General features: G+C 39.0%; 4 protein-coding genes across 8 annotated transcripts; 3 read left to right on the top strand and 1 right to left on the bottom strand.

The window, feature by feature from the left end:
- Positions 1–45: 45 nt before the first annotated feature.
- LOC6731357 (putative gustatory receptor 28a) lies at positions 46–2,355 on the top strand. The gene is made up of 3 exons (XM_002078475.4): positions 46–1,238; positions 1,473–2,075; positions 2,134–2,355. The coding sequence occupies exons 1-3, from the start codon at positions 609–611 to the stop codon at positions 2,251–2,253; spliced, it is 1,353 nt and encodes a 450-aa protein (XP_002078511.1). The 5' UTR covers positions 46–608; the 3' UTR covers positions 2,254–2,355.
- Positions 2,356–3,709: 1,354 nt separating this feature from the next.
- On the top strand, positions 3,710–9,628 carry LOC6731356 (protein peste). The gene is made up of 5 exons (XM_016178774.3): positions 3,710–3,924; positions 7,276–7,459; positions 7,667–7,972; positions 8,041–8,560; positions 8,623–9,628. Exons 2-5 carry the CDS (start codon positions 7,319–7,321, stop codon positions 9,345–9,347), a joined length of 1,692 nt encoding a protein of 563 aa, XP_016023948.1. The 5' UTR covers positions 3,710–3,924; positions 7,276–7,318; the 3' UTR covers positions 9,348–9,628.
- A 78-nt stretch (positions 9,629–9,706) lies between these two features.
- Positions 9,707–17,422, bottom strand: LOC6731355 (alpha-tocopherol transfer protein-like). 5 transcript variants are annotated; one of them, XM_016179715.3, is made up of 8 exons: positions 17,103–17,419; positions 11,124–11,372; positions 10,973–11,064; positions 10,752–10,905; positions 10,569–10,694; positions 10,324–10,502; positions 10,108–10,258; positions 9,707–10,047 (listed from the first exon to the last, which is right to left on the bottom strand). In XM_016179715.3, the coding sequence occupies exons 2-8, from the start codon at positions 11,308–11,310 to the stop codon at positions 10,001–10,003; spliced, it is 936 nt and encodes a 311-aa protein (XP_016023946.1). In that variant the 5' UTR covers positions 11,311–11,372; positions 17,103–17,419; the 3' UTR covers positions 9,707–10,000. The 5 variants fall into 5 exon arrangements, with proteins under 5 accessions (XP_016023946.1, XP_016023945.1, XP_016023944.1 ...); XM_016179714.3 differs by lacking the exon at positions 17,103–17,419 and adding an exon at positions 13,948–14,094; XM_016179713.3 differs by lacking the exon at positions 17,103–17,419 and adding an exon at positions 13,952–14,094.
- Positions 17,423–21,410: 3,988 nt separating this feature from the next.
- Positions 21,411–24,486, top strand: LOC6731354 (retinaldehyde-binding protein 1). Its single transcript, XM_016178775.3, has 4 exons — positions 21,411–21,560; positions 21,750–22,025; positions 23,445–23,906; positions 24,140–24,486. Exons 2-4 carry the CDS (start codon positions 21,786–21,788, stop codon positions 24,320–24,322), a joined length of 885 nt encoding a protein of 294 aa, XP_016023942.1. The 5' UTR covers positions 21,411–21,560; positions 21,750–21,785; the 3' UTR covers positions 24,323–24,486.
- The last annotated feature ends 71 nt before the right edge of the window (positions 24,487–24,557 follow it).

Raw genomic sequence — 24,557 nt, 5'->3', positions numbered from 1 at the left:
TAAGATTATTATAATCAACACCACGCTTTGACACAAAAATGCTAAAGTAACTGAATCTTCGAGTCATAATATATTTGTTCTTGGCATATCAGTTCAGTTTTATGCGTATATACCTGTTGGTAAGTTAAACAAATTTTCGTACAGGGAAATCAACCCTTTGTTGCTGTCCATCAACTAATTAGTAGCAAGTACCCCCCAAAAAATTGGGCCTATCAGCCACTTTGCGTGGTCGTAAATTGTTTGCCAATTGTAATGAATAGCCATTGTGTAGAACATTTAGTTGGCAAAAAATGGACATGTCACGAATTCCGTTGAACTCGTTGAACTTGTATGTAAATGACCTTGACCACCCGTAACCCTCCCCCTCGCTTAAGGTTAATTAAATATTTGCTACTATTGATATTGGTCTATTAAGAGTGCGAAGGTGTGTGTCAGCGCTTTAACGATTTTGATATATGATATATCAGTCGTGTCTCGAGTTGACACAAAGGTAATCATCATCATCAGCCGGCGAAGACTTCCGTTGTCAGTTGGCGGAAAATACGCGAGCCGAGCGGACGTTCCACCTCCAGCGAAATTTAAATAAGCCATATTAAACGGTCTTATCAATGGCCTTTAAGTTGTGGGAGCGCTTTTCCCAGGCGGACAATGTGTTCCAGGCACTTCGACCACTAACATTCATATCGCTATTGGGCCTGGCTCCATTTCGTTTGAATTTGAATCCACGCAAGGAGGTGCAAACATCGAAGTTCTCCTTCTTCGCCGGCATAGTGCACTTCCTGTTCTTCGTCCTGTGTTTTGGTATCTCCGTGATGGAGGGAGATTCCATAATAGGCTACTTCTTCCAGACCAATATCACGAGATTCAGCGATGGAACCCTACGCCTCACTGGCATCCTGGCCATGTCCACTATTTTCGGATTTGCCATGTTCAAGAGACAACGTTTGGTCAGCATAATACAGAACAACATAGTGGTGGACGAGATATTTGTGAGGCTGGGCATGAAGTTGGACTACCGCAGGATACTGTTGTCCAGCTTTCTCATATCCTTGGGCATGCTGCTGTTCAACGTCATTTACTTGTGTGTGAGCTATAGCCTGCTGGTCAGTGCCACCATATCGCCCTCATTTGTGACTTTCACAACCTTCGCCCTGCCGCACATCAATATCAGCCTGATGGTCTTCAAGTTTCTTTGCACCACGGACTTGGCCAGGAGCCGGTTTAGTATGTTAAACGAAGTGAGTGTCATGGGACTTTATTGCGCATGCAGTGGCATTATGTATGGAAAAAGATGCGATGGATTAAATCACAAACTCTCTTCCAAGTTAAATAGTTTGCCAACTTGAAGTGAATAATTTCCGTAGCATACTTTTTCAATGCACATGCTTATAAAAGCGAGGTGTTAAATTCCCAATTAAATGTGTATTATTTAGTGAAAATCTAGTTCATGATAACGATTTAATCTTTGACAGATCCTGCAGGATATTTTGGATGCCCATATTGAGCAATTAAGCGCCTTGGAACTCTCACCCATGCACTCGGTTGTCAATCACAGACGCTACTCACATCGCCTGCGAAATTTAATCAGCACGCCAATGAAGCGGTACAGTGTTACCTCCGTAATACGCCTCAATCCGGAATACGCAATCAAACAGGTGTCGAACATTCACAATCTGCTCTGCGACATTTGCCAGACCATAGAGGAATACTTCACATATCCGCTGCTGGGAATCATAGCCATATCCTTCCTATTCATTCTCTTTGATGACTTTTACATTTTGGAGGCCATTCTGAATCCCAAACGATTGGATGTCTTTGAGGCCGATGAGTTCTTTGCCTTCTTCCTAATGCAGCTCATCTGGTATATAGTGATCATCGTGCTGATCGTGGAGGGCAGCAGTCGGACTATTTTGCATAGCAGCTATACGGCAGCTATAGTTCACAAGATCCTCAATATCACCGATGATCCAGAGCTCAGAGATCGCCTTTTTCGATTGTCCTTGCAACTATCGCATCGAAAGGTCCTTTTCACAGCCGCAGGACTTTTTCGTCTGGATCGCACACTGATTTTTACGGTGAACTATTGTTGTAAGTAGTTAAATATTTTATTTATTTAAGTTAATATATTTGCAGATTACTGGTGCTGCCACTTGCTACCTCATTATCCTCATCCAGTTTCGATTCACGCATCACATGGACGACACCAGCTCCAATTCAACAAATCATTTACATTCCATTCATCTCGGCGATTGATTAAAATTATTTATGCACATTAATCAATTCAATTTTAACCTAAAGTGTCCTTACGTACAAATGATAAATAAATTAAAGTTTTCCAGCTCGCAGTAAAATCAATTTTTAAAGTGTATTTTTTATGTAATAATAATTTAAGGCAAGTAAATATTTGAATTGCATTCAAACATTACGTTACGTTTCACGTAACGTAAGCCAATTGACTACAACAGGCTGGTTGCTACATCAATGACTCTGTTGCTGGCTGACATAAGCTGCTTGAATTTCACAAATGAATTCAAATGGAGAATGCTGGCCGAGACCCATTTCGAAGCTAAGGGCTGGCTTGACCCACTTCTGCTTGCTCCACTTCACAACATTGCAACATAATCTGCAGCGGTAACTGACTTTTGGCCCCAACTGATAGCTAATCCCAGTTAGCACGCCATGTGAAAGGAGGCAAAACACTAATCCAATAAGGAAGCCTGAATACGCACTGAAGCAACGACATTTGATTGTTTTATTGCCTCAGACTGCCATCCATTGGTGTTTTCTATGCCATTTGCTGGGGAGTTGTGCCCCTATGATAGCGCAATAAAAAACAGTTGAAACATTGCTCTGATCGCTTGTCGATTTTCGCAGCTTACAAGTGTGTGGGGTTAGTCGTGAATGTTCGCTGTTCACCTAGTGCTAATCATCACGATTAGCCGCATTGATAAGGCTTCGACAATTTGTTATCAATTCGGATTTCTACTTTACGATTTGTTTACTTTTCCACACGCCACCCGTTTCGTATGCGAAAATCCGCAGTTTTATGAAATCTAAGTGCATTGGATTTTCTTTCGCTGATTGTGATTTTGTGAAATGTGACCTAGTTATATTTGCTATTCGACTGAACACTAGAAAATATGTTGACCCTTTCAGTTCAAGACATTTGATATTTATTACACGTAAATAATTTACAAAAATGTATATATAAGAAACTAAAATATTTGTAAACCTACAGATATTTGGTACTTAATTTAAATTTTTCATAATTTCCATATACATAATCAAATATGTTATTTTTCCTATGAAATAAAATAAGATTTGCTAAATGTTTTATGCCATTAAAACACAAAGGAAATAGTTTAATTTAGATTATTTGCGAAAATTAAAATAAAGATGGTGACACTGTTATTTCTGACTTCTCCTTCCCTTTGATGCATTCTACAGTTTTAAAGTCGTACTCGCGTTTCAGATTGTATATTGTTTAATTCAAAATTCAATGGCACAACTATGAAAAGCCCAAAGCGCAAATTAACCCAAACACCCACTCGCACACACACACATACCGTTGCTCGGATACTCGGAGCTCTTCTCAAGCCCAATTCCATTTTCATTTCCATTTCCATGTGCCGCACTTGACTGACATTCATCGGCCGCCGAGACCGCTCCGCTCTGCTCGCGGTCCGTTCGCCGAGAGTCCGCCGCACAGTCGCATCGAAGCCGCCGGGCGAAGCGGTACCATTTTACGGCATTTCCCAGGGACCCGTGTCCACTTTTGCGGCCTCTGTGCAAAGAAATCCTCCACGTGCTCAAGCGTTCTGTCCACATCCTTATCGAATTTCAATTTCCTCGCAAGGAAAACCAAAACGAAAAAGAAAAATTGAAGAGCCTGTGATTTGTTTCTATTTAGCAAATAAAAGTCAAGTGAGTGCCTTTAAAAGAAAACAAAGGAAATTTGGGAAGACAAAAGAAAACTCCTTTCGCAATATCACGTAATTTCTGAGCACTTCCTGCTTGGTTAACACATTACGTTTTGGCTTGATTTGGCTTAATCGCCGGCAGACTTATTAAGATTACAGGCCATTAAATGAAATCAACTTGACAAGAGTGAAAAATAGTCGCCAGACAGAAAACCAAATATATAAGTATGTACAGTGGCAATCTATATTATACATTCTTTTTGTGTTTATACTGGCTTTGTGTGTCGTCTCCTTTTGAAGAAATAAGAGTGCCGGAATGCAAAACAAAGGGCTTCCAGCTTGGGCTACGAGGCGACCTGTTGATTGTGCGATTAATGGTCTAAAATTAGTCTGGGTATCAACAGTTCCCATGGAACACAGCTGCTCAGGAAAATATTAAGCATGCGCCCCGTTGACGAATTATGTTTGTAGCTTGTACTTTTACACAAAAAATAGAACACAAAATTTTAAAGTATATGTTTTTAGTATTCTGCAAAAGAACCACAGGTTATCTCATTTATATACCAAACAGGACGGTGGTGTTAAAAAACATTGCGTATGCGACCTGTTGGCCATTTAAAGTTCAAGATAATTAAATATCAACTTGCTCCCAACTAATTGCAGTTGCGTGTGCCTTTATAAGACAATAAATATCTGAAAAACAAATAATGTAAATACTCTAATAGAAAACAAACGTTAAAAAATGCCTTAAAATTTGCAAATAAGAATATTTATTTAAATTTTCTTTATTGTATGCAATTAACCAAACCGTCAGAGCCAAAGAAACTTCACATTCATTTTCCAGCTATTCGCTAATTGAATAATCAATGCGCAGATTGGCGAATCCTCAATAAAAACAGCTGTTCAGTTGCAAATTACTCATGGGACCCGTTTAAATATAGTTCAAGATAATAGAAACTAGCCCCTAATAGCATGTTCATTTAAGTTTTGTTTAAGAATTCAACTCATGCTGGACAATTAAAGTCAAATCAATTAATCAATTCACAATGAATTAATTAAGATCTCAAAGTGCTTAAACCACTTTAGTTAATACTGATGTCTTGGCTACGTAAAAGTAAAATTTAGAGACAATTTTAGACCATACTTAAAGTTCAATAAAAAGAAACAAAATAACTTTCAGCGGTTCAGGGACCTTTAAAAGTACCAAGTCTATTTACGGTTTAGCCTTTCGCTCTTTATTTATAGTTTTTGGCATTTTTTTAAATCGTTCTGGGTATTTCATGCCGATAGCTCGTTATCAAAAAACTGGGGCGAGCATATGTGAATTAAATGACTGTTTGCGAACTACGTCAAATCTGTGAGCTGTGGTTTATCTCAATGGCAGACTTTGTGGTCAAATGGGTTTGGAAAACATCAGGAAAAACTGAGAAGGTGTTGACTTGGCTCACTAGACGATCTTGAAGTATCGGGTTTACTGCGTCTGATTTAGTACTTAGAATTTCCGTTTCATATCAAGTGCACTTGCACTAATGAAGTGTACTCAAAAAATTCAGTTCTTATGAAATTCTTGCTAGAATGTTTCAGAATGCGTTCACTTTCGATGTGGCTTCACTTCAGAGTTCAGAGTACTCGTTGCATTTGCATAGAATATGAATAAAGCGTTCGGAGCATTCATAAAAACGTTAATATAAAAGATCAAGAACCAGAGAGTAAGACACGAGCATGCCTAATTTAATAATGAATCAAATATACCGGCCAGCAAAATTTAAGCTTAATTAAACGCAATTATTCAGTGTTGAGGCTTCGAGCTTCAAGAGCGAATATCAAAGAACTGCACTGAAAAAAACGTAGCTTGCTAAAAATGCACCACTTTTATAAACTTCCAAAATTTGTAGGTATATATTTTCTCACAAAAAGAGATATTCTTGCCAAAATCTTTTAGAATTCCATTCAAAATCTATCGTCGCTATGTGCGGGATTGCTCTTGATCTAATTGAATTAAGCGAAAAATGCGGGATGAACTCTACACACTGCACCTGTCCAACGTCCATTTCAATTAAAACTCACTTCAGATTAATTGTGAAGACAATAAAAAGGCGCCGACAAATGCTCGACAGCTATTCATCATTCAAAAGACATAATCATATCAATTTACCAGACACCAGAACAACTGACACGCTCCCAAATAAGCATATATGTATATATGGGTATATATATAGATTCCCACTCGTATTCATGTGCAATAACGCAAAGTGTCAAAGACCCAACCATAGCTCACTGCGGGGTCAATTGATAGACTCAATTATGACGATATATCACAGAGATGCGAACCTGTGCCATATGTACATATGCAATATTTATGCTCAAGTGATACATAGTGTTTAGTGATGGGAACTCTGGGCAGATTGGTCAAATAATTGCCAGGGGATGGGTTCCCGATAAGCGATAAGTGCAGTGCAGTTCAATTTCCTCAATTGTCTGTGGCTTCCTCATGGGTCTGTTTACCTAGGAGTTCAGAATCCGCTTATCGGACCACAGTGAATGCCCCCTATGAGGAAATTCGCCTACCGAATGCGATCATATAATATTATCCACATTCGTGCATGTTATTCGTAAATGAAACTGATAATTACACGTATTGCTTACAATGCAGCTTCAAACTATCATAACCAATTAAAACACATCAACGTAGAGTGTCGGGGGAAGCTTTGTAATTATCACCACTGATAGTAGATTCGACTATAGTTCTGTATATACATATATACTTACCGGACTTAGTATATTCTACATGAGTGTAAACAGCAATTGAAAGTCACGCTTTGCTTAAATTGATTCAATTATATTGATAAAAATAGACGCTATGGGAATTCGTCACTCAATAAACTGCTGCGCTTTTTGCATTTTATTTGTATTCAATTCTTTGTTGAGCATTTCTTTGTTCGCCATACTTATATTAATATGGGACTTGATGCATCTGTTAATAAGAGATTTGATTTTACATCTTTTTTAATCTTTTACTAACGCTGCCTGAAAGTAGGCAACACGAAATTAAGAAAATGTTACTAAAATAAATCATAACTTAGTTCTTAAGTATAAGATTTAATATAAATCACAAATGAAGTTACTAAATATATATGTAATGATAAAATCACATTTCACAAAATAAATTTGTGGAAAGTTATATTTTAAATTATTATGATTTGTTCATAATATTTTTATAATTGGAAACTTATTAGAACATTCTTAATTTGCACTACATTCATCCATTTTCCATGATCCATTTTTATATGTTTGTAAATAGCCTGTCAATTTATCCATTTCCATTGATGTTTCAATGACTTGCATATCATTACAGGCACCATTAGGTATCCACACACTATCCCAGCCCAGCGTGAGCCATGCCAACACAAAACAGCGCGATGTGGGGCCAAAAAAGTAATCGCAAATTAATTATCGGCATTTTCGGCTTCTGCCTGGGACTATTTGGCATATTGTGCGGCATGTTCTGGGTGGACCTCTTCGATTGGATCATGCAGAAGGTAATGCCAGTCAGGGACAAGGGTTCAGTTGAGTTCAGTTCACTTCACTCCAGTGTGTTAGCCCGGCCAGCTGCATTCGATTAGTGGCTAAAGCCAATTGAGAGCCAAAGGAAAACAGCCGCCTCTCAATTGATGAGAGTCAGAGATCGAGGAAAACTCGTTGAGATTTTCAATTAATACCAATTGGCGGCTTCTGTTCTTCCACAGGAAATGGCTCTGGCCCCCGACACACGTGTCTACGACAATTGGAAGAGTCCGCCAATGGATCTCAGTCTGGACATCTACCTGTACAACTGGACGAACCCGGAGGAGTTCGGCAACCTTTCCACGAAGCCCATTCTGGAGCAGGTGGGTCCTTATCGTTTTATCGAGCGACCCGATAAGGTGGACATCCACTGGCATCCAGAAAACGCATCCGTCAGCTATCGCAGGCGCAGCTTGTTCTACTTCGATGCGGAGGCCAGTAACGGCAGTCTGGACGATGAGATTACCACGCTTAATGCAGTGGCTCTGGTAAATATACTACAGATTGTTGTCCTTTTATTGTATAATATAATTAAAACTATAAATTTATATATCAGTCTGCAGCCGCCACTGCCAAATATTGGCCACCAGTTAAGCGCTCCCTTGTCGACGTGGGTCTCAAGATGTACGGCGCCGAGATGTCCGTCCAAAAATCGATCGACGAGCTCCTCTTCACCGGCTACAATGACGCAATGATCGACGTGGCCATGGCCATGCCCATTTTCGGTGATGAGGTGAAGGTTCCATTCGATAAGTTCGGTTGGTTCTATACGCGCAATGGAAGTGCCGATCTTACTGGAGTTTTTAATGTCTTCACTGGTGCCGATCACCTGACCAAACTGGGTCAGATGCACTCGTGGAATTACCAGGAGAACACTGGATTCTTTGATTCCTATTGCGGAATGACCAATGGATCCGCCGGAGAGTTCCAGCCACAGCATCTGAAACCCGGCGATAGTGTTGGTTTGTTTACGCCCGATATGTGCCGAACGATTCCGCTGGATTATGTGGAAACTTTGGATATTGAGGGACTGGAGGGTTATAAATTCTCAGGTGGAGCTCGATCTGTAGATAATGGTGAGTCTTAAAAAGATTTGGTTAATTGTGAGTACACATTCTATTATAGATTTATATTTCAGGCACTCAGTATCCCGAGAACCTTTGTTTTTGTGGTGGCCAATGTGTTCCCTCGGGAGTGATGAACATCAGTTCCTGTCGCTTTGGATCTCCTGTGTTCATGTCCTATCCGCACTTTTTCAACGGCGATCCTTACTACCTAGATCAGGTAGAGGGCTTGAGTCCTAACCAGAAGGATCACGAGTTTTATATGGTTGTGCAGCCAAGTACTGGTATTCCCCTGGAGGTGGCTGCCCGATTTCAAGTGAATATGCTCGTGGAGCCAATCCAAGGCATCAGCTTATACACTGGAATACCGAAGGTATTTTTCCCACTCGTATGGTTCGAGCAGAAAGTAAGAATCACTCCAGATATGGCAGACCAACTGAAGGTGCTGCCCATTGTCATGCTTTCCGGACATATCTTCGCCGGAATTTGCTTGATCGTGGGCATAACTCTTCTCTGCTGGACTCCGGTTCAGATTCTACTGGCTTCCTGTCGGAATCGTAGATACGATCTGAAGACCAAAACCAAAACGAATGGCCAGTATAAGAGTCGCTCCCAATTCTCCAGTGCTGAGGAACTGAAGTCCAAGGCCTCCACTTTGGTCTGCGAAAAGAGTGTCAAAGGATCTCCGGACAGTTCGCCGCTCCTCGAAAAAGGCCGAAAGCCAACCATCATTAAATCCCAGACGGGTGAAAGTGTGGCCACTGCATCCACAGCCATCAGCGACAATAAGCAGGATTGAACCGGACCGCCACATCCACGCCATCTAGATAGTTAAGCCGTCCTAGTGCTTTAGTCGTAGCTCATAGTTTAGTGACACTCTGAAACACCCAACTGAAAATTGCAAGCATTCCCGTGCCTATGCCAAAGATTAGATAGCCTCCGAAGTCGAACCGTCTGGCGGTCTTCGCTTAGCTAACGAATACTCTTTTTACATTCCTTAGTTATTAGATATGTTTTGTATTAAAATGATTTCTTGACCCATGGCTTTCGTGCCAAATAAAATCTCCAACTAAAAAGAAATTATCATTTCAGTAGGTTAAGTGAGTAAGATTGCACTTAACTATTTTTATTTCATTACAGCTCACAACGTTTGTTTTGAATTTTAACAAAATTTTTTCATCTTTATTAGTTCAATAACAATTATACAAAATATATAGTACATATGGTATCAACTTTAATGCCTAGCTCATCAGCTTGAATCGTGACCATTTTAATTATTGTGATTATTTTTCTTAACCTTACATTTTAAGGGCAAAGAGACTATTACTTAACGTACGACAATATTTGCAATATCACAAATGACCCAACTTAAGTGACTAAAATACGAATCGAAAGGGGGAAGTGAGGATTGTGCGGATTTGGGGGGATAGTTTTGGACTTTTACTTGTACTCTTACTTCTTCATCTTATACCCCTCAGTATAACCATAGCTGTCAGCAACTAAAAAAGTTAAGTTTATTAGTATGAAAAGCCTGATATTATTGTTAATGAATATCTTACGTTCATAATCCTTGGAATAGCACTCAAAGAATTCGCCCAGGACTTTGCCGGGTGGCAGTTCCCATGTGGCAGAACCACCGTATTTCGGAGGCAAAGCCTTCGCCTCAATATGGGAGATCAGGGACTTGTAGTCCTTGCCATGGAAGAATATCTACAAAATAAGAATTTATTACTTATAACTTTACTTTTTTTCGCGTATTTCTTGTTGAAACTCACCCTCTTGCGCAGCTTTTCGCGAATGAATGGCTTAAATACGGCAAAGAGCATATTGAATATGTATGAATTATTCACAATGTGAACTGCTTTCAAACGCATGCAGATGCATTCTTGAATGTAATCCAGCAACATGGCGGCAAACGACGGTGTAAATTGTGTGATGTGGCTAAGTGGCAGCCCTGCAAAGTGGTTAATATGTATTAAGTAACTTGTATAATTTGTATTTCCTGCCTAGAATTCATTACCTTCCATATCGATGATGACAACTGCGCCGCAAATTTGTGAATAGGGCTCCACCATAGAACCCAGTACGGTCAATTGAATGCCACGGAATAGATCCACCAGGGGCACTTGCGATGGCTTCCATTTTTCTAGGGTTATTCAATTATTTATAGACACTTTTAAGTTGTTTAAACAGCCAAACTTACTGCCAGCTTCCAGCACCAAAAGGCGTCGGCCGTGTTGATCTCTTTGGGGCAGCAAATTCAGAATATTTGCCTCGAAAACGTTTCTCAACTTGCTGGGGATTATATTCTCGCAAGCGGCTCCGTACTTCAATTTCATGTGATAAAAGTTCTTGAGCTGTACACAATGTAAGAGAAAATAAATGAAAAATAAACATTAAGCAGGATCTTTAACTTTAACTTACTCTTTTCAAGGCACTTTCTGGATAGTAATGGGTGGGACGCAGGAACATCATCATATACTCATCATCCAATGGCAGGTTCAGGTACTTTTCATCTATTAATTTGCAATTTGTTTTAAATTTTATTAACCACCGAGCATGTGCGTTCACCCACTTTGAATAAGTTCCCTGAGATCCTTGATGGCCTGCTCCTTTACGCCGGGCACTTCCCGCAGCTCGTCCTGTGCCTTCTTCAGTGCCCATTCCGGCGCTGGTTCCTTCTCCATGCGGATCTGTGCCGAGCCCAGATCGATGTAGGGCAACTTGTGCTCATCGTAGCTAATGCACTCTGCCTTGCCCATGGTGTGGATGTGTTGTGAGATCTGGATGCCGTGATCTGCCGCTAGTTGTTCACCGGTTCAGGCTGCGAACGAGAATGAAGTTGTTTTGGTCTCGGCTCAAACATTTTGAGTGGTTTGGCAACCATTTCCTCAACGCGATTGGCACAACTGGGTTACTTCCGCAGCTGGGCCAAAACCCCAAGCAGAAAGCAAAAGCGGCAACAGTTCAATGCCTCGCTCCAATGGAAACTGTTTTAATATATATATATATATATATACACCTCGATGTTTATGTATGACTCAAAGCTGATCATCATAGGCAAAAGTCGCCGAAAACCGCCACAACGGAAGAAGAGTCCGCCGGACAAACGGGTAAATATATATAGATATAGACACAGATAGACGACTAATAGACAATAGCGCCCAAAACTGGTCGCAAAACGTGCGTTCGATGGCCAAAATCGTTGGATACCCTCACCGCAAAGGTTATAGAAATTCGGTCAGGGCGTTTGCTGCACTTCTTGGGTCATTTATCATGGTTTTTTTAAGACTGTCATATAATAACGGAATTAAATTTAGATGAATTTAAATGTTTAAATTTGTATAAGTGTGCCATAAATTTTTAAAAATATTAAAAGCACCAGCAAAAAAGGGTTTGAGTGCAGAAATTTAAGTTTCTTATAAGTATGCCATTATAATAGTTTTATAGCTACATAAAGTCAACATTAGCTTCTAGTAAATACATGTTTAAGAACAAATAAGTACATAACTATTTTTAGTATGATTTTCTTAGGGTCTACAGTCTTTGAACACTCGTTCTCTCTATATGTACGATACATATCAACAAGTACGTGTCTCGACTGTTTTGCTCGTAGACGACTTGGCAACACCTTGGCAGCCAAAACAAAATTGGTCAAAATCGGTTCGATGACGTAGCACTTGTGATCTATGCCCTGTCATGAAGGACTTGACAATGGCACAGAAATGTCGGACTCGAAGTTGAGAAGTTAAAGAACTTCGGTTGTTGGATTGAGCCGCAGAGTAGTGCAAATCGGTGTTGGCCATTAAATCTGATTTACTGCTGCTCTTATGATTCAAAGCAATTAGTACGTTTTTTGATATTGACTTTTTTGTGCGGTCAACGCGAATGAAGGTAAAAGTCAAGGCCAAGAGCAGAGATTGTTTGATATTATTATATAGTATAGTAGATTGGAGCCGAAGACTTGAAAAACTTGGAGTCGACATAGAGGCATTTGTCATTCCGGCTTCCAGAAATTTCGTCAATGAATCTTGGGTAATTTATGCTTTTATTTATTTTGGGCCTTTGTGTTTGACTTGGCTTTTGCCGTGGAGTTCAACAGCCCATAAAGTTATGCGCATACTAATTTGTTGGTCAATCTTGTCTTCTGATGTTGTAAAATCCAATTAAAGTGGGAAAATGAGTGACAAAAATTTGGGTGTGACATGCGAAAAAAATAAAATAAAATGCGCCAAATAATCGTAATCTTGGTTTTGAGACATTTCCTTGGCAGAGGTTTCGTGAGTAAAATAATTGTCAATTAACCGCACGCAATATGTGAAGTAAATTGATCCAACTACAGAAAAAGGGTTAATATCATGTAATAATGTGTCAAAAAAATAACACATCCGTATGAGCAATTTACTAAAGTTTCAACTTCACTTAAGCTAATTTGTTTATCACAGTAGAACTGAATAGCAAAGTTTTATTTAGTCTTCGTCACATTATCTGACAAATAGCGAATTGGTGCTAATTGCGAGGAAATGAACTTTGATTGGTGACTTAATACCACTTTGTTTGCGCCTTGTGCATTTAGGAAAAATCGAATTTAAATTTAGTCACTTATGTATGTAGGGTAGTGCCATTGTTCAGAATCATAGTGACTCAGCTTTAAACGAATCCGGTTTTTATCGTTCCTTCAGTTTTAAGTTATGTTAAGTTAAGTAGGGAGCAATCAAGTTAAATGGAGTTTTACTTTTAAGTGATCTTGTGCCTCAGGGACACGTTTTAAAAATGAATGTAAATATTTCCACTGATATATATAATGTTCTTTGGGCAGGGAATATCATTGTGAACTGCATTTAAGCAACTGAATCTATATAAAAACGAGTTTTCACGGACCTTGGTCTTAAGTTCGAGTCATCGAACGCATCCTTGAAAATGATGCCTGCTTTTAATGCCTTTTAAACTAGTTTAGTTTATTCCTTAAAGGGAAAGTTAAAACGATAAACCGGTACTATGTTCAGAAAGTCCTTTGTCTTGATGGAAATTTTGTTAAACTATAAAAGCTTGTACAAAACAATTCTTGAACAGCTGTAGATATCTCCCCTTGATTTATAAATAGCTTCTGGACTTTAACTAATGGGAATTTTGTACTTCACAATTTTAATTAAAACAGAAAAATACCTCAACAAAAAAACCCGTTCTCAGCTAGCTTAATTGTGAACCCTGTTTGTTTTTTTATGACCCACAACAGTGTACTGCGAACCCAACCTCCCGGATGCACTTTCGGCAGAATCTGATGTTTCCATTGAAGGAAAACTTCCAACCGTCGATCAAAGTCTGATGCAAGCAAATAATTACCGGCGTGCTCCGTGCGATACCCATTTAATAGCTGTCATTATGTGCCCCAACTTCACCTGCCTCAACAATTGTGCTCCACTGGGGATTATTTCACTTTATCTGGTTGAACTTATGTGGCCTTTCGCTAGCCTAGCCGCAACCGAATCGAACAGAGGCGTTTCACTTACTGTCACTGGGCAAGCGGAAATTGTGGCCCCGAGAAACGAATTGCAATTGGGTATAAATCCAGTAGTAGTCGGTCGGTTAAATAAGCTGATAACTGGTATCGCAACGCAGAAGAAAACAGAACAAAGGAACATTCAAATTCAGCTTGAAAGTCTAATCGGGTTATGTCCACTCATATAAACGAGCTATTATTGTATATAGATTAGCAAACAACAGAAGTAATCCCGAAAGCAAACTGCTGTCTAATCAATTCGAACTTAACTGCCGGGCATTAAAGTATTAGAAAAAAAAACACCAAAACAATGCTGCTTTTATAATACAAAAAAAAATGCACTCCGAGCCAACATGATATGCATAAATAAACAAGTCATATGAAAAATGATCAATAACATCAACTAGCCGGCTATTTGATGCAAATAGCTGTTTTTCTTTATGCATTTCACCATTTTGCAGCGCCACAGATGACGAAGCAAAATGCAAAAGATATAGAAAATCCGAAGTTTTAAATACCCTTGGAAAGTTTATCTAACACTCCGCTGTTGCCTTTGTGTTCATGATTCAACGACAATAGTTTATCGTTTTTTACAAAACGTGATAGAGATAAGACATAAACATGCCAAAAGAATATAAAAAATAATGTTAATGGTATATCGCAAAAACAATCTTTTAAATCGACTGCTTAATTAAATTGTATCTACAAACAACTATACTTAATCGAGTGAAAAGTACATGTACACTGGCTTAACTGCACGATTAATCAATCAAACTCTTGGCTTTAATAGAGAGTTTATTAAAACTAAAACACCTGGGCTATAAACTAAATGATCCAGCTAATAAATTGATCACAGCCCACTTTGCTATCGGCTTAGTCTCGCCCCTGACTTTTAAATGGGTCAATCCAGTTTGTGAATACGGTATATATAGTACAATGTCAGCTCTGATCAAAAGTCTAATGCATTTCTCGTGCCTTGCATATAAATCTATTTGGCTAAGTGGAGGACTTCGTTTTTTTTTTTTGTAATGATATAAACATGTGTGATTTCATAGCAATTAGCCGGTTATAAGCCAATCAATGAAAGCGATCGAAACATTAAATGCAAATCGGGCTCAATTAACCGCAAGCTAGGGAGTATCCAGAATTACCTGTTTAGGGTGCCTAATGACTTTTGAACTTTCAACCACCCTAACGATGTCTACTTTAACTATTTAATGGTCTTTTTATAGAACAACTTAAGATGCTAGAAAGTTACTTAAGGCAAATTATAAGCTTGTGCATGCTTGACTAACTACTTCAATATAATAATGGCATTTTAATAACAACTAGACATGTTAGGTCGTTACTAAAGGAACAGTTGGCTATAAATTCTTGCACAATGCATTTCCCAGCTCTTTTTTTCGACAACATGATCTGGGCCAACAACAGTAGGCAAATGACATTACGAGTCAGCACCTGCATTACTTGGCTCACCCACTGAACCGGCTGCTCAAAAGATAAATAAATACTCGACTCGAATGATTCTCGAGGAGCAGGAATAGCCGGTTTCGATTTCTTTCACAATGCCAAAATCAACAGACTCGATCGTACGAACGTGGCTATAAAAAATCGCCTTCGTTTCCAAGTACGAAGCCGATAGAGAAGTATTCAGAGATATGTAAATTTTCAGATTCAATAACGGCTCATTGTATATTTTCGCAAGTCTATGCTATGGGTATCCTTCACTTGACAAAATGTTAACAATTTGGGTAAATTTCATGCCCACACACAACACGATCCGTCGTAAGATGTTTAACTGGTTTTGAGTTCACTTATTTTTTCGGCACGCTGAGAACCACAAGGTCGCTGGTTATATGTGGATATAGAATTAAGCGGAGTTTGCAATAGTTAAATATGAGATCTAAATAAGTTGCCCAAATCGCTATGTTAATACGGGCAAATCATTATAAACTCTGGCAATGTTTTAGTGTCAATAGAGCAAATGTTTTCATTGCCCACTGAATCGGCTGATTGGGGTCTGAAATATTTATAAACTACGACCATCGATCCCGTGAATCGACAGAAATTGAAGCCAGATGAAGCGAGACAGAAAATTGTCACTAATGCTGGGTGCGAAAGGGACATCAGCACCATGCGTCAATTTGCATTTCAATTGTGTTACATTTGCATGCATTATGAAGGTGACAGTGGAAACACGCTATAAGGAACAGCTTTGAAAAGTTGTAGTTACCCCTCAAAGTATCTTAATGCAAGGAACTGCATCCTTGTAACAAACTAAATTAAATGAATTATTTTTAAATTTTATCTCAGCTTAAGTACAATATCTCTATTTTAAACAAGCAAGTAAGCTAACATATAATTATAGCTTTAAACTTCAAATATAGCACTGTGCATACCGTTACAAGTTATTTCAAACGCTTCATTAAGTTGTACCCCTACTTCAACTATGCACACTTAAAATGGTTTCATTTGAAATTTTACCACACTGTAACGGCGCTGCAACAAAATGCTTAACAAAAAACGACAGAGTAACACTTTTGTTCCATTATTGTGAGCCATTCAAAACGACTTTACTTGCCGCAGCGAAACAGCTCTTAAATAATTTGGAACCACACATTTTCACACACTCAAATGGTGTAATATGCCAACCACCCGCCCATCTGCCTTAGGCAATTCCCACTTTACTTAGCCACACAGATATTATCAGCTACCGAAGATCGGAGTGCGCCGAAGTGTTGAGCTTGCGGAGATTATGAATGGTAATAGCCTGGGATATAGATGACCATCGGGAGGGCGGGGTTGTTTGGTATCGAGACGCACGCGCTGACGAAATGCAGCCAAGTGGTAATTGTTTTTATGGCCAAAAGCCAGAGAGCCATAAGCTGCTTGTGGCAGGCAGGCTGGTCGGGTAAGCCAGGTGCGGTGGGGGCAGAAAGTGTGTCAACGGAGCTGCGCATGCGCATTGCCCAAAGGCAAAAGTAAAGTAAAATCTACGAGCACAATGGCCAAATCGTGCTTTCTATGGAGCATAATGTTGTTAACGCAACTTACCGCAAAAATACACACAAAATTACACGCCTCGAACGGCACGGAGATATTCAATTTTTTCGTTTTCGTTTATTTTTTGCAAAGGTAGATTCAAAGATTTCACGTTTCACTGTTGGCAAACTTTTGCAATTGGCCAAAAAAGGCAGCGGAAGAGGCGGAGGAGGTGGAGTTGCTGGGGGGTGATTTTCGATTTTCCTATGCGGACAGGACGCGCAATATAAGGTGCGAATCTTGGCGGAACAAATGCGTTAAATGCGGCGGCGACGTCCAAATGGCAACGCGGTCAAAACAACTCTGAGATTGAAAACCGCTCTCGAGCTCTTGTTATTAATTAACTGGCCAACTCAAGCTTGACAATAAAACGGCTACGGCGAATGCTAAACAAAATGAGAGAGCCGAATGAAAGCTGTCTCTTGGGGAGCATTTTCCAGCACTGCGAGAGCTTTTTCAAGACCCCCACAAGATTTTAAAGCGGAAAGCTTTTCAAAGATGTAACCGCCATTGGTAGAACGTAGGACAAAACATTCTGCAGGACTTACAAAATGTCTGTATTTAATAAAACAAACAGTCTTTTATTTGTGTCATATAACAAAAATCATGTTACAAAAAAAATAAAAATATTTTATTTATTTCCCTCTTATATTTTAAGCCAGGCATGGTATTAAGAAATTAAATAATGTATCAAAATATATAAACAAATTTTACTTCAAATGTAGATATTAAGTAAAGTCATCTCGATTCGGTGCACACTTTTGGTAAAATGTAGAAACCCTTACATGGATTTCTATTAATCCCTTTCGACACTTTTTAACACTGGCTTATAGCTTACAGCCCAACTGGTTTAACCAAGGAACCGAACCTCAACACTTTTTTAAGCTCCTACTTGTTGACTTTGAAATAGTAAACATGTTTTTATCAGCTAATATCAGATCGTGCCAATCTATCAATTAGCCAAGGTGGAACCCCTGGGGGCGAGCGTTAACCACGCTTGAATAATTGCAATTATTTTTACCTCTTTGAGTGCTTCACATTTTGCTGATGGCAGCACTCGTAGCTGAAATACTCAACTTTCTTTAGCCAAATTCAGGGCCACCGGGTGAAGTTCATAGCGTTTGTTCTTGGCCAATTCTTTTGTTTCATTTGGCCATGCTTGCAGTTTTCTTTTTTGGCCAAACACCACTTTCGTTATCATCGCTACCTCTTGGAGCTGATAAATTAAACATTTTTCGCAGGTTGAGTTATCTAAATTATGGCAGTATGTGGGGAAAAAAACGGTTTGCCATAAAGATAATGACCACGTATTGAGAGCCAAATAGCTTGTTGATTAATTACTTAACTTGGTTGTATAAACAAGGCAAGCTATGAAGATATGACCGCAGGAACATTTATGAATACGTAAAAATCTACTTCCGACAATGTAAATTAAGATGGATACTTAAAAATTAAGTATACGCAGCAAATTACGTATACGCAAAAACTCGCACTGTAACTAACCTATCCAGACAGCTATAAAACCAAACTCTTTCAACATAGGTGGAAGTTCTACAACCTTGTCTATTGTCCAGCCAAAATATTTTTAAATGCTCGTAAATCAGAATGCTGGAGAATAGCTATTTAATTTTACCCAAAATGGTTATATCCATTTCTAAATACAGCTTCGAGATTATTCATCTATGGTTTTCCCTCGTAAATATTTTCTCAATGCCAATATTTCATCACAGATGACACACATTTGTTGGCTTTAGTTGCACATTGTCGTTGTAGCACTTCCGACGTCAGCTTTTACTGGAGGATCAAAGTCGAACTGGGGAATCAGCTCGACATATGCCTGATTGGTAAACTTCGTCCGGTTCAGAATATGAGATCGATCAATCGTATGCTCTATTAAATTATTGCACTTTGAGCAGGTGGTTTTGCAATAATTAAACGTATCTGGTGAGCAACTGCAAGCTCACCTGTTAAGCCAGCTGATTTTCTTCAGATGTTTAAAGTTCAAATTAAACCTTCTTACCCTCATTATTTAAAAACATGTGTCAATAATAGGTATATATTATCTTAAACTTATCGCCTAAGGTATTAAGTGTTCTCCGCTGGGGACTTTCAGTTATCAACGGATGCCATGGCTTACGCATTATTATTCAATAGTTAACGCGATAAGCAATCCCTATCGGTGAATCTCAAAGATTAAAGTCTTGGATTGTGACTATGCTATTTAAACACGATTCGATGGGCATACCTAATCTGAATAGGGTTCGATATTAGCCAATAAATCTCTAATTTGAAAATCAAACTTTTGCCTTTATTATTTAAGACTCATACTGGCAAAATTGGGGCTTAATAAAACTAAATTTACGATACACTAAATCTGTTGAATTTAAAATTAAGTTATAGTTTTCAAAATCATGCTCAAGAGTTGTTTGAAATTGTACAAAAACATATTCCTAAAAAAATATTTTTATCTGTATTTTAAATTCTATACTTAAAAATGATTTGTCACTGCATAAAATTCGATATAAACTATTTCCCAACACTCTGGAACTCGAGATAAGTTTGTTTATGAAATCTTTTGAACGTTTTTCGTAGGCAAATAAAAGTGTCAATCGAACCTGCGCACTCCAAACAAGTATCTCAATCTTTTGAACTCATCAACAAAAGCAAAACAGAAGCTCAATAAACCAGCTGATGCAGCACCAATGGCAGTATCAATAACTTAGTAACAAATAAGTGAAAACAATAACAAATACATGTGCTTGAAAACAAAGAAACAACAGCGAAAATAGTAGCGGGTTGACGACTACGTTGAGCTTCGACAACAAATCGTATCAGAAGTGAAGACTTTGCCCTATGACTACACTATATGGCAGTTGTAGAAAACAGTGCTCTTATAGATATAGTGTTTAACCGATAACAAGAACTAGTCACAACACAAAGTTTTTTAATAATATTTTATACATTTTTTTTAACGATTCTGGTTTTGATTTAATTGATATATATTGTCATCTTAATATTATTTAACAAAGAATCAAAAATATTCTATAAACAAATTTTCTTGTCGTCGAGCGTTCACTGTACTTGTATGTGTAAGAACACGTATAAGTCGATATTACCAAAGGGGTTTTGTGTTTGGAACATGAATTTCAAAACAAAGACCCGATCACGTACCAATATAATAACAATATGGAATGTAGCAACAAAAGCGGCTAACAATGATAACGGCTCGCTATTCGCGATCAGCGATCCGATTCAATGCCCCGAAGGTGTGAAAAGACGAAGATCCAACCCCCACCACCCACCACCCACCATCTACCAACCACCCACCGTGGATTTGGCAATAAAAACAATATTTCTCAGTAAAACAAACCGAAAGAGAAAGACTATCGGCGCTAGCAGCGCTGCCAGTGATAAGGATTATGAGCTGTGATTAGAATGGTTGGCACTTCTTTTTCCAGTAGAACATGAAACATTCGATAATAGCCCTGGAAGCAGAATATTTTTGGGGAGCTGTTATCACTCAAGAATTCCACGTTGGACTTTAGTCGAAAGTAGTTTGCATACCCTGTAAAAATAGAACAGTTAAGGGTTAATATAGTTGATGTAGAGCCTGACATTAAACGGCTTAATAATATGTATTACAAAATGTAATTATTGATTAATACTAAATATATAAAACCACCCAATATAATTTTAAGTCTACATAGAACATAAGAGGTTAGATATTATCTAGTTACCTTACATTCCAGCCGTTTTACTAGCCATAGGGTATCTCAAAGCAATATTATTCGCATTATCTTAATGCCTTACAGGTATATTATGAGAGGTACTATAAAACAGTGCGCTGTTTCCGCTGTCAATAGGCTGGTTCAACCATTTTTTCGTTGCTAATTGATATTTATGCTTTTTTTGTACAAATTTGTCTTTTTTATTACGTGCCCCAGACGCTGAGTTTGCAAAGTGGAGTGTAGCAAGGGTAAGTTCGAGGTAAAGGTAATTTAAACTAAGGTTCATGATGCCGGGCGCGTGTAAACATCACGATCAATGACGAAATTAACCAAAATTTGGAACGGAGTCGAAAGTCGGATTTCGGGCCTAGACGACGGGGGTTCAATGGAGATGCCGGAGGGTTAAAGGCGTAAGGTGATTGACAGCCGGATTGGTGACCTTTTTTTCTTGATTATTGTTGTTATTTCTTTATTTCGCCCAGCGCCATTTGTCTGAAAGATAAGGAACGAAAATGGAAGTCGACTCAAGACGACTGCGATCGCCTCTGCCACGGCGTGCTTTATCATCGACGTCGACGTCGAAGCTGTCGTTCGGCTGATATATAATATAGAAGTTAACTCACAAGGGTTTCCAAAGGCGAACCGAATTTCAGTTGACTCGAATCGCACGAGTCGCGAGGAAGCAAAACTAAAGAACGCTGAAAAACCCTCAATAAGTGAAAATCGTTTGACTTCGCCTTAGGTAAATACAAGTACAAAGAAAAAAACAAAAAACCAACCATTTCTAACCCAAATGATCGGGCAAGATTGTTCAAACAAATCGATCCGAAAGTGCTGGTGCCAAATTACCTCACATTAAGTTGCAATTTTCGCTGGCAATCAGTGATCAGGAAAACTAACACCGAACGCATTTCTCGAATCCAACACGCAGGCCCCGACACATAAAAAACAAAAACCAAGCGACATAATGGCTGCCACCGATATCGCCGAGGAGGCCTTCCACTTGCGCCTGGGCTATCTGAAGCCGGAGACCGTGGAAATCGCCCGTGTGGAACTCCGCGAAACCGAAGAAGTCAAGGCGGAGGCCATCCTCAAGCTGCGGGAGCTGCTCAAGGCCACGCCCGAGCTGAACTACAAGGATGACGACGCCTTCCTCACAGTCTTCCTGCGCGCCTGCCACTTTTACCCCGAGGGAGCCCTGGAAAAGGTGCGTATCATGAAAGCATTTCGCGAGTCAGTCAGAATGCAAAGCTAAGTGTAAGCAATGCAGGTGGCTCTATTTCTTGTGACTTCACTATCCATTTTAACTTCTTAATTAATGTTAAACTTAAAATTTCATGTTTCAATTATTTTTTAACCATTTACTTCCCTAAAACATAATGCAATATAAACATTTCGTTCTTAATATTAATCAATTACAAAATGAATAGAAATTCCCATTTAAAGACGTAAAATCGGTCTTTTTTTAAAGTAATATAAACATAAATATAAACATAAACCATAAATGATAAAAAAAGGAACATAGTTTAAAGAATATCCAAAATCTGCAAGCAATATTCAATTCATAATACTAATAATCGCTTAACATTACACAGCACTGTGAAAAGCATCTGAAGCTTCAATCAAATCGCAAGCATATACTATGTATAATATGAATTGAACGCCTTAGAAACACAATTCAATGGCTTTTGCTTATCAATGCCGGCAACACAAGTGTCTCCGTGTATTTGTTTCAACATTTGAGGGATTATCAAATGTGTGGAACTTCTCGAACAGGCCTTATCGCCAGCAAACATCAGTCAACCAGAGCTATTGAAATGGGGTCTATAACCGAAGTTCAAACAAGTGCACTAGATAGTGGGGGAATAATATATGCATAAGAGCTGTAAGAAAATCAGTTTGGAAAGTAGTATTGTAAAATTCAATTTGCATCAGCTTATAACATATCTTACATAATAATAATGATTAAGCAGTTGCATAAAAACTTCCCCCGAAAATGACCAACTCATTTATAGTCTAGCTAAAGTAATATATGGGATATTGTAAAAGAAGCAACATGCGATCTGAAATAAAACCCAACAACATGATCATTTTCAGCACCCGTCTGCTGATAACTTATTGCTTTTGAACTCGCTGACCGGCAAAGAAAACCCTGATAAGCGCAGTCGATTTCGATCCGATCGGATTCACTTTATGCATGTTAGAGTGTTCAATGACTTTTAGCAGAATGACTGAATCGGGCCATAAAAATCGAATGTTCGCCATTTTAAATTTATCATCATAGGAAGCCGCATAACTTATATGGGCATTTTATAGTGCTGGCCAATGGTCAATACCTTATCAATTATGGATTCTAATCTAGCCATGTCACACCTGCCAACAGATGAAGCTCAATGACTAGTTCCGTGAGAAGTAAGCGTCATCGGTTCAAAGATTTATAGAGGCAATTGCTCTGTTTATAATGTGTACCCTTATAAAATATCAAACATATAAAGTTTTCCATTAGCTACACGAGTAGCATGATAAGCTAAATTAAGTTGGTTGCTTAGACTACATTTTTATCCTCACATAAAATACTTCAATTTAAGTTTGCTAAAGTCTTGACTAATTTGAAAATGACTTTCAGATGAAAACCACAGCGAGCTTCCGCAAGGAGTACGCCTCTTTGGTCCGAGGACTCCTGGTCGAGCAGGTTAAGGAGAAATTCGTGAAGGGCAGTGTGATCAATGTGCTCAAGAACTGCGACCAGAAGGGTCGTCGTGTGCTCATCGTGAACTGTGGCAAGCTCTGGGATCCCAGCGATATTACCAGCGATGAGATGTTCCGCATGCTCTACATGGTGCATCTTGCCGCCCAGCTGGAGGAGGAGACCCAGGTAAGGGGCGTGGTCTGCATCATGGACTTCGAGGGACTGTCGATGAAGCAGGTGAAGGCCCTGTCGCCGAGCTTCTCCAAGCGATTGCTCACATTCATCCAGGAGGCGATGCCCCTTCGCATGAAGGAGGTGCACTTCGTGAAGCAGCCGTTCATCTTCAACATGGTTTGGTCGCTCTTCAAGCCCTTCGTCAAGCAAAAGCTGAACAGTAGGGTAAGTAAAACTTGTACTTACTCATACTTTGTCCTTCTGCCCTCAAAAGTAGGCTACAACTTCTTTTTATGGAAAGAATGTAACGTAAAATACCTGATTCTTACAATCAATTAATGTCCTTAAAGAATCCAACCAATGAAAATAACCAACTGGCACAAACAATATCATTTCCCCCTCCTTTTAAATGAATATTAATAACAATATATACTCATTGAATAATTTTCTTCCAACAGATGCACTTCCACGGCAGTGACATGAAGTCGTTGCAGAAGTTCCTCGACCCCTCCGTCCTGCCCGCCAACTACAAGGGTACTCTGCCCGCGATCGACTACGGTGGCGTCGAGTGGTTCCCCGCTCTGGAGCAGCAGGCCCAGTATGTGGCCGAGTGGAGCCAGCTGGGCCCTGCCCAATGGTGATTGCCCCATTTCAATACCGCACTGACATTCACATCCTACTGACATTAGCTTAACTTTATGCTTGTAAATACTTTCAACATGTGTTTGCTTAGTTCGTAACATTTTGGCAATAAACTAGTTACATAATACTATAAACCACGGAAAAAATGTATATTATTTTTCGATTGGGTGTTGTGAACAATAAATTTGAGCTGACCTTATGAAATGATAAAAGTAAAGTATAATTCTGTTAGTT

The sequence above is a fragment of the Drosophila simulans genome, chromosome 2L (assembly GCF_016746395.2).
Source record: "Drosophila simulans strain w501 chromosome 2L, Prin_Dsim_3.1, whole genome shotgun sequence".
Classification (NCBI taxonomy): Eukaryota; Metazoa; Arthropoda; class Insecta; order Diptera; family Drosophilidae; genus Drosophila; species Drosophila simulans.
Note: the sequence above shows the minus strand (reverse complement) of the source record. Positions and strands in the feature narration are given on the sequence as shown.